At 34.1% G+C, this 10833-nt stretch overlaps 1 protein-coding gene across 1 annotated transcript; it reads right to left on the reverse strand.

Annotated features, from left to right (window-relative positions):
• Positions 1-2325: 2325 nt before the first annotated feature.
• LOC140448154 (uncharacterized) lies at positions 2326-10426 on the reverse strand. The gene is made up of 2 exons (XM_072541257.1): positions 10340-10426; positions 2326-4261 (listed from the first exon to the last, which is right to left on the reverse strand). Exons 1-2 carry the CDS (start codon positions 10385-10387, stop codon positions 2501-2503), a joined length of 1809 nt encoding a protein of 602 aa, XP_072397358.1. The 5' UTR covers positions 10388-10426; the 3' UTR covers positions 2326-2500.
• Between the last annotated feature and the right edge of the window lie 407 nt (positions 10427-10833).

Below are 10833 nucleotides of genomic sequence, written 5' to 3' on the forward strand. Positions count from 1 at the left end.
ACTTTTGTTGTAAAATAAGGCGTAAACAACGTGTTTGTAATTGAGAATAATTATTGTGGTGTGAAAATGCTGAAAATAAGCAATGTTTCAACTTGGATAAAACCTTACAAAAAGCTATCTATGGGTATGGATAAAGTTTATTGCTCATGTTGTAGCAAAACCGTAAGTATATACGTATTATTTTTTATTTTATTTTAAAAATTTACACAGTGGTACAAACAAAGATTTTAAAATTGGAGATTATGTTTAAGAAAAGTGCCGACACAAGGCTGGTTCGCAATAAATCGATGTATTTTTTCTTTTTTCAAGCATTTTTTAAACTCCTTGCGATAAAAAATAGAATATCTACTTAAAATTCAAATCATTCAATAGTCTACTGAAAGATCGCTAACATTTTTTTTCTAACAATAGCATAGTTTGCTTTAATTTTGCTAAAAACAAAAACATATCATATATTGGACTTAATTAATTAGGTGCTTTTAATTTATGCTCACAGTATTTTTTTTTATGTAAACAGAAAAGACCAAGAGCCTCTTGTAAATATTTGGGGTTTCTTCCTTCTTGCACAGTCATCTAAAAACGGTCCATTTTTAGTTTATTTCTACAATCTTAGATTTTAAAAATGGGTACAACTATAGAATATTTATATTCTTTTTTAGATTTCATCTGAAAAAAAAAATTTAAACAGATCAGCATGTCAGAACCGCTAAACATTTAGCTAAAAAAGTAAAAAATCACATCCGGTTGAAAATATCAACCTTCGGTCCAAGTGCTTTGAGTTCCAAAAACAAACCGAACAAGAAACTTTTAACGAAGACTTGTGTCGTGCATTAGTATCTTCTAATATACTGCTTTCAAAATGATCTAATGAAAACTTTAGTTCTTTTTTAAAAAAATATTGCAAACAAAACATTCCAAGTGAACGAACTCTAAAGAGAAATAATGTCAATTAGTTATACTCCTCAGTTATCCACAACATAAAAGACGAAATATGTAATAATTACTTCTTCATAGGTGTGGATGAGACCACTGACTCGTCAGGAAGATACATTGTCTACTTATTGATTGGTATACCTAGCAATGAAACCTTTCCAAAATCGTATTTAATTTCCTATAAGCAATTGGAAAAAATCACGGCTCTAGCAATATCACGGTTTCTACAAGAAGCATTAGCAAACTTTTTTCTTCCTGCTGCTATGCCTAATGATAAATTATTGCTTATTTTACAAAATTTGAAAATATTTTATCCAAACTTAATACATGTCACTTGTTTAGCGCATGGAATAAACAGAGTTGCGGAGGAAGTAAGAAAAAAATTTCCACTAGTTAACAGTTTAATACCGAATATCAAAAAGGTATTCCTGAAATCACCTGTAAGAATGCAATGTTACAGAGATATGCTTTCTGCTGTTCCACTGCCACCGCAATCCATTTTAACACGTTGGGAAACATGGTTGGAAGCAGCTAATTCTTATGCTGATCATTTTGTTGATTTAAAAAAATAATTAACCTTCTCACGGATAATAGTTGCCAATCTTTATTTAAAGCTAAGCATCATCATCACTTTGGCTTAACAACCCTGTGTGGGTCCTAGCCTCCCCAAGAATTTTTCTCCAGTCGTCCCTATTCGTCGCCTTCCTCCGCCAAGCACGTATTTCCATATTTCTCATGTCTTCATCGATGTTATCTAGGAATCTTGTTCTGGGTTTTCCTCTTCTTCTTTGACCAATAGGTCTATCAAGGAGCGTTTAAAGGTGTAGCTTAAAGCTAAGCAAGCCTTCCAAAATAACATCCTCCAACAGCAACTGTCAATTCATTAAATCAAATTATAGTTTTGTCCAGAATTATAGTTTTGTCCATGTGCTAAACAAGTGACATGTATTAAGTTTGGATAAAATATTTTTAAATAGAAGGAGGATTAGAATCCTCCAAATTATCATTGTTAGAGAGTACAGTTTTAATAAAATAATTTGAGTCATTGTGTCAAAACGTTAAGAAAACTATTGGTAAGGAAATTTTTCAAAAATTTAAAGTAGAGAAAAATAGAGGTTACCAGGTTCTTTCTGAAGTGGTTCAAGTACTAGCTGGGACATTTTCCGAACCACTTAACTTAGAACCATCTATATAATCTTAGGTCTTTATTGCAGATAACCATTTTCATTTTTACAAACTCATTTCTTGTTATTTCTACTATATCCATTATATCTGGTTTCATCGTTATTTTCTGAAATCCAAGTTTCCAGGTATTTTTTTGGCTACTCTGTAATTAGTTTGCAGTTTATGATTTTATTCTATGTAATAATTCAGACTCTAAATAAATGCATATTTTTTGTTAAGAATTTTTTTTATTTCAAACACTTAATTTGGTAAACAGAGTTTAAAAACATTGTTTAAAGCTCTAATTAATATTGAACTCACTATTCCTTCCTTGACAATAAAGAATAACATTTCAAGTTCACAGGAATGGTAGTTATTATTGAATTTATTCTCTAATTTATAGTTAATGCGGCCTAGGTAAAGGCGGGAATACAATATTTCTTAGAAGAGCATCATTGTCAAATAGGGAATTAGACTTGGGCAACACTGCATCAGATACAACAGCATCGGACTGTCTTCCATGGACTGGTAATGGTTTGTCATGCAAATGTCTTTGATTAAAATTCGCAAGCCTAGGATAGGAAGGTAATGGATATCTTAGGATAGGAGGCCACGTTTGTCTTAAAAGAGTTTCGTGGTCGACTGGTGAATATGACAGTGGTATAAATGAATCATGCACAGGAACATCTGATTGCTTTCCGTGGTTTTTTAATGATCTCGCCAATGGGTAATTTAAAGTAGTACTTATAGGCCTGGAACTCACAAGCCGCCTAGAATTTGAATGTAATGAATTTCTTAGAAGAGTATCATGGTCGTGTAGTGTATCAGACACGGCATCTAATGCATCATTTTGTTTATGACCTGGGTGTGTTGTCCTATGTGTCTGTCTTAAAAAAGTATCATGGGCAACTAGTGAATCAGATACAGGAATTGATGCATCAGACAAGATACGACCTAATGATCTCGCAAGTTGAGCCCGTCCAATCCCATCCCATGTATCGGGTAATGTATGCCTTGGATGACCATCGTGATCGACTGGTGAATCAGACACAGGAATTGATGCATCAGACAAGATACGACCTGATGATCTCGCAAGTTGAGCCCGTCCAATCCCATCCCATGTATCGGGTAATGTATGCCTTGGATGACCATCGTGATCGACTGGTGAATCAGACACAGGAATTGATGCATCAGGCAAGATACGACCTGATGATCTCGCAAGTTGAGCCCGTCCAATCCCATCCCATGTATCGGGTAATGTATGCCTTGGATGACCATCGTGGTCGACTGATGAATCAGATACAGGAATTGATGCATCAGACAAGAAACGACTTGATGCTCTCGCAAGTTGAGCCCGTGCAACCCCGTCCCATGTATCGGGTAATGTATGTCTTGGATGAGTATCGTGGTCGACTGGTGAATCAGACAGAGCAACTAATGCATCGTTCACCACAAAATTGGGCTGTGATCTCCTGGCAAGTAATGATCGTGCATTATAAGGTGATATTTCAACTTTACCGTCGGAAGAAGTATCGTGGTTAACTTGTGAATCAGATGGAGGAAATAATATATCAGACAAACGGCCTGACACTTTTTTAAGTGGTATTCGTACAATCCTACGACTACTTGGCTTTATTACCCTGGTATATGATACACTTGTTATGAATTTTTTTTTATTTGCCCATGGATTCCTGGAAGGAAATACGGGAGTGGGAAATTTGGGCGTAGGATATACGGGAGGGGGAAATACGGGCGTGGGAAATTCAGGTGTGGGAAATACGGGCGTAGGATATACGGGTGGGGGAAATATGGGCGTGGGAAATAAGGGCGTGGGAAATTCGGGTGTGGGAAATACGGGTGGGGGAAAAACAGGTGTGGGAAATACAGGTGTGGGAAAAGTGTCGTGATCGTCAAAAAAATTGGGCGAAGGGATTATTCCAGGAGACACAATAATCTTTGGCCTTGTTAATAAAGGCACAGGAAGAACTGCATATCTTAAAATAGGATGGTGGTCGACTGGCACATCGGACAGGGGTACTAATGTATCAGACACCGCATCTCGCTGCTTTTTTTTGTTAAGTAACGTTCTTCCAGACCGCTCCCCTAAATTTTCATCAGGATACCAAGGATGTTGCGTGAAAACCACATGGGTTGTACAAATCACCTAAAAATTACATTTAATATTTATGTACTGTAGTCTGTGTATAAATTTTTAGGTATACTAGTTACATTATAAGATAATAACATTTCTAGACTTAAAAAAAGTTCAAAGAAACATGTGAAACATTTTATATAGCACTAATTGTATTCTAGGTAAAGTAGATAATTCAATAAGCAATAAATAAAGATCGTTAAATTATAGCAATACAATTAGTTCTAAACGTTCTTAGTGGATAAGACCAATGTCTAGCTGGGTCATTTTGTTTCATCTGTATTACATCCCATATTCACCTCAGAAGTCCTATCTTAATATGTTTTACGAGATCACGTTCCTATAAAATTCGATCCAGACCCCAGACTCCATTGTCATTCACTACTCCATAGATTCGCCTTAGTACATTTCTTTCGAAACATCCTAACATGTTTTCAATATTTTTTGTTAGAGTCCATGTCTCTGAATCATATGTTAGGACTGGGCGTATTATTATTTTGTAAAGTTTTATTTTTGTATTTCTCGATATAATTGTGGATTGAAGGAAAGAGTTGAGCCCAAAATAGCATCTGTTGGCTGTGCAAATTCTGCAGCTTATCCCTGTGGTAGTATTATTTTTAGTGTTAAGGAGCGCTCCCAGGTATACAAATTCGTTCACTGAATTGTCATGTCGAGTTTTCTATAACAAGTGGTCGTAGGATTTGTGGTTGCGCGCTTATTTTCATATACATACATCTCGTACATACTTTTCCGTTCTCCCATTATTGTTATCAGCATAGGCTAGAATTTGCACTGATTTATTATATATTAAACCAGTGGTTGTGATTTGTGATATACGTATTATTTTTTCCATAGCCAGATCAAACAGCATATAGGAGAGAGGGTTTCCCTGGCGTAGCTCGGTATTTGTTTTAAAGGTTCAAACAATTTCCCTAAAATTCGTATTCCACATTTAACTTTTTTAACAGTAAGTTTTGTTAAATTTACCAACTGATCTAGTATTCCTAGCTCTTTCGTAGCTTTGAACATATCTCTTCTATTCACAAAGTCGTATGCTGCTTTGTAGTCTATAAATATGTGATGAGTATCAATTTCATATTCCAGTGTTTTTTCCAAAAAATTTTTAAGTTTCAATCTGATCAATTATCGATTTACCACCTCTGAAACTAGACTCGTATTTTTCCACTATCCGTTCTGCATATAGTGCCCTACGGTGACATAGTACTGTAAAAAATATTTTATATGTTGCATTTAGATGCGTGTTTTGCCTGTGGCTAGAGCATTCAAAGACATCCCTTTTTTGTGTATGGTGCAAACTTTTCCAATATTCCAATCATTATGGAGAGATTTCTGTGTCCATATTTCTTGTACAAGCTGATGTAATACAAATTATGGTATCAAGGCGACCTTCTTTTTATAGTTCAGCTGGGAATCTATTCAGGATGGTTTGTTTCTGGTCAGTTTTTTATTGGCATCTTTAACTTCAAGAATCGTTGGTGGTTCCTCTTTCCTCTCGTTTGCTCCACTTACCTCATCTCTTTCGTCCTCCAGGTTTTCTTCTTCTTCCACTATATCAAGTGTCTGTTTAAAGTATTCTAACCATCTACTCAATACAGCTTTCCATGTTGTTAATAGGTCGTCATTCTGACTTCTGCATTGTCTTGTAATTGCCTTGAAATATTTTCTGTTAATGTTAACTTTCGGTTTTCTATATATTTAAGTCCTTATTTAGGTGGTTTAGTTTTTTTCTTTTGTGTATCCTCTTTTCTTCTCTTCTCTGTGTCTGGTAATTCTTGTAAGCTTGCATTCATCGTCAAACCAATGATTTTTACGGGCTCAAATTTCTGTACTTATTTCATCTTTCGCTGCTGCTTCACTGTCTTCCTTTATTCTAGTCCAGTAGGAGTCCATGTGTGTCTGGCTTTATTTATTCACATTTTAATTCCTTGTACCATTATGCAATTGTCGCATCGCTCAGCTTTTGCACATTCCATTTTTTCTATCCATTTTATTTTCTTTACTGGTGTTTAAAATTCTAGCCTTCAATGTTAAGATCACTAGTTATTGATCTGTGTCTATATGTTTGCGCCTCTATAACTTCTGCAGTTTATTACGTCTGTTCCATGCCTCGAATCTATTAAAATATGATCGATGTGACTCATTGTTCTTCCATCAGGAGAGGTCCAGGTTACCGTGTGTATGTTCTTTTGTTCAAGATAGGTGCTAGCGACTCTCATATTGAGTGCTGCTGCTAAGTTTATGAGTCGTAATATATTAGCGCTACTAATGTTGTACATTCTTTAACGTTATTAGGTAACCACTGTTGTCGTTCTAGTACACAGAAAAGACAGTCTATTAATATTATGTTGAGCTGTTAGTTTACTATCACTCACATAACACATCGGAGGTGGTTCCTTCATTATTATAGAATAATGAGTTATCTTTTTATGTCCAAGTCGCAATCTGGATATCACCACTTGGTCTCTTCTCTTAGTAGAAAGTTTCTACGGCAGCACACTTATCTTTGTCATTTTTTCATGATTTAGTTTATAAAGTATTGTATGATAAAGCTGACAAGTTTAAGTGGTGAACCAAAGAGCCATTAGACATGTTTATGTTAACCTTCAAACGATGCCATGCATACGGTCATACTTGAAAGTTTTTTGATAGGTGAATAAGTTATGCTATATGCACAATAAAGCATCTTACCTAAAAATTGGGACAAATCCGAAAATGCTAAACCAAAATGTGTCCATCGTGACTAAGAACATCCTGCTAACTACCGAGAATGTATCGTCGCTTAGGAATTCCAAACGGTATAAAACAGAAGTATGAAAAAAATAAACTTCTCACATTCTCCAGAAAGAAGAACAACTACAACCAAATCAAATAATGGTAAAAGAAAACAAGCACAGAAAGTTACAGTAATAATACATATAGTGCGGTTAGAAAAGATATGTTTTAATAAAAAATATCAAAAAACAACGTAGACTTAAAAAGAAACAGAACAGTCCTTAAATATTGAATGGAATATAGAGCTAAAGGTGCTATTCCTAAGGTAAAAAATAGCTAATTACCTTAGAATTGTCGCTTTAAATAAAAATGGGTTGCTTTAAGCAACCCTTGATATTTAAAAAAATTATTTGTGTCTTTTCTCTAAAACGTATTTTACAAAAGAGTCCTATATTAAATTTAAAGGATACAAGGTATATCACACAGTAACTCCTGACCATGCAGCCAACGGAGGCAGTGCCCAATCATCATCAAAGATAATATATATCATTACGAAGAGTTGGAGTAGAAAACTGAATTCAAGCTACTACAGTATACATAAAAACTATAACTTTTAAAATAAATGTCGTCAGTTCAATCTATCGCTTACCTCACCACTCCATTAAAAAAGAATAGCATATTGAATTTTCGAAAAGCTTAAGGGAAAGGTGGAAAGGTTTATTGTTGAAGAAGACTTCAATGTAAAGAACACACTGGGGCTCTAAAATAGCTTTTACTAAGAGTAAGGAGCTTTTATTAGCTATTAAAGCACATATTTGTAAATCATTATTAATTGAAATATCAACATTTTGGCCTACGGATAAAAACAAAACCCCTGATTTATTAGACTTCTTTATCGTTAAGAATATTTCAGCTAATTTTCTAAACATTGACGACTTAAATTGGGCGACATGAGGACTTAAATCCTAAGAATTTGCTCATAGTACTAACCATGAGTGACATGATTATTAAAAAGGAAGTTCCTCCATTAGCAAATAAATTGATAATCGGGACAAGTTTTAAACTGAGCCTTGAAGAGAAAATAAATTTAAGGGATCCACTACTAAATGCGGAACAATTAGATAAAGAAGCTGAATTATTCGTAAAGCATATTTTGCAAGCAGCATGGAAAAAGACTCATACACTGTAAACTAGGTTAAAAGACAACAATTATTTAAAGGAAGTAAGGAACATGATAATTGAAAAAATAAAGTTGAACAGAATTTTGCAACAAACAAGGGTTTCCACAAGATTAGACTAATCAAAATTGTGAAAGTCAACAACTCAAAAAGACTATCCTACAATTAGTGAATGATTAAATCAATTATTACCTACAGGAGTTAATAGGTAATGGTAGCACAAATTACTTCTTGTAGAAAGCTACTAAAAGACTAAAAAGACTCCGCCTACTAAATTTGAAAATAAAAACTTGGCCAGAAGTAGTGCGCAAAAGCAGAGCTACTTGGTACGTATCTTTAAATAAATATCAAGCACATTAAGAAGATCAAGAAACATGGGAGGAACCTATTTAATTAGAGGAAGAAATTCGACTACCTAAACCAAAAGAAGTGCTTGTCGAAATAAAGGCAAATATTAAATTAAAGAAAGCTCCGGATTATGTTTTAATTTAGGCTGAGCTGATGAGAAGTCTTCCCCGAAGAGCTATAGTACAACCATCAAATAATTAATGCTGCAGTCAAATTAAAATATGTAGCAATGGTATGGAAAATAACCAAAGTTTTAATGATTCCTAAACCAGCAAAACCAGTACTTGAGGTTTCATCATACCAACTAATATCTCTGCTCCCTGTAATATCGAAGTTTTTTGAGAAACTTCTCCTCAAGAGAATTAGACCAAAAATTAAAGCAAGAATCTAATTCCGACACATAAAATTGTGTGTGGGAATGAGCACACAACGATCAACCAAGTGCACAAAATCAAAAGTATTATCTAAAGATTGCTAGACAAAAATAAAGTATGCTTAACTGTCTTCCTTGATGCTGCACATACTTTTGATAAAGTATTTAGTGAAGAAGTACAATTAAAAAAAATGTTTGCCCAGCCAGTACTCACTTTTATAGTCGTACATGAATGAACTGCATTTAATAATTTAGCAGGAAGACTGTTTTCAGACTTTAAAGAAATTAGAGCAGGTTTTTCCCAAAGCAGTGTGTTGGGTCCTATCCTCTAACTACTAATCAAGTGTGATATACCTTATTAGAAGACAATACAGTTGGCAGCTGTGCTAATGATACTGCTATCTAAGTAGTAGGGACGACCAGTTAAGAGCGGCCAACAAGGTCCAAATAGCAGTTAATCAAATCCATAAATGGATAAAAAAAAATAAGAATAAGGCCTAATAAAGCTAATTCTGTTTATCTTGATTTTACCAACAAAAAAACAATATATACTAGTCATAAGCAGCAATATCCAAGTACCATATGCAGATACTGTCAAGAGTTTAGGTATAAGATTAGATGCCAAAATACGCTGAAAGGCTCACCTCAACAAAAAAAAAAAGAGAAGAACCAAAAAGGTATACAAAAAAATGTATTGGCTAGTGGAAAAAAAACTCCACTCTGTCGATACATAATAAGTTACTATTTTAGTTAGACCAAACAATATAATAATAATACAGATTCCAGAACAAAATACTAAAAATCTTTGTAAATGCTCCTTGGAACGTGACAAACAGTGACCTCCATTAGCACCTAGTAATGGAAACTATAAGAAGGTGACAGATAGTCACGAGCACCGACTTTGTATTCACGAGAATATTGAGGCAATCCAGCTTCTTGACACTACTGGGTAACCTAGTAGATGAAGTAGAAGTCTCTTAAACTGGTTTAAGTGATACTGAAAAGCAGAGCATGATGCTTATGCGGATTTAGGTTCAATTAAAATGGCTCATTGGTCATTTATGACCAGATTGTAATTGATAATCGTGATAATCTTCATTCTACTAACGATTATTAAAAAATATATTGAAGTTGTAAATTAAGAGCAGATTTGAAAAATCACCGATGCTAGTTGGAATATAAACATTTTGTTGGTAATATAATAAGGAGTTCCGCTTAGCATTTAATAGAAAACAGCATACCGAACTGTTTGAAGATATTGCATTAAGATAAAAAGACAACAGGTAAAGTAAAATGATAAAAATAGTTTATAAGATCTATTGACCACGGTGTTCAAGTTATGCTCACTGACTCAGATAAATTTAACATGATGGACGACTGGAAGATGGAATGACATTGATAGGGTTCATATGGTGAGGCATTTATTCGACTAAAAAAGAAACTATATAAATAACTTACCAAAAGAAAAACAAAAAATATTGACTTCATCTTCTCGCAATTAAACATTTATATTTTGTATCATTCTTATATATATCTTATGTTCTGCGTGGTTTTGATTAAAAAATATATTGATGGGTATAGAATTAACATCTACCCACCAAATACAATTAAAACAATAGGGAATTATTGAACATGTTCGTATTTTGGAATATTGGTTATATTAAATTTTAGTTTAATTAAAATATTGACCAGTGTTTTTCTAAGAAGGTGCATAAATACCAAAACATCCTTCCAGCGTTTTACATTAACACAAGGAATTCTTTTAGATAACACAGATTTTCATTAAAATTTTGAACTTAAACCATAGCATGTCCTTTTTAAACGCTTTGTAAACCCGCTATCATTATCATCATCCAGCCTTCTTTGTACAAAGTTTAACTTAAGTCTCCCCTAATTTCTTCCAGTGCTGTCGATCTTGAGCTAACTACTCTAATACCCAGCGATTTTTTTGA

The sequence above is a fragment of the Diabrotica undecimpunctata genome, chromosome 1, assembly GCF_040954645.1.
Source record: "Diabrotica undecimpunctata isolate CICGRU chromosome 1, icDiaUnde3, whole genome shotgun sequence".
In the NCBI taxonomy this organism is placed as follows: Eukaryota; Metazoa; Arthropoda; class Insecta; order Coleoptera; family Chrysomelidae; genus Diabrotica; species Diabrotica undecimpunctata.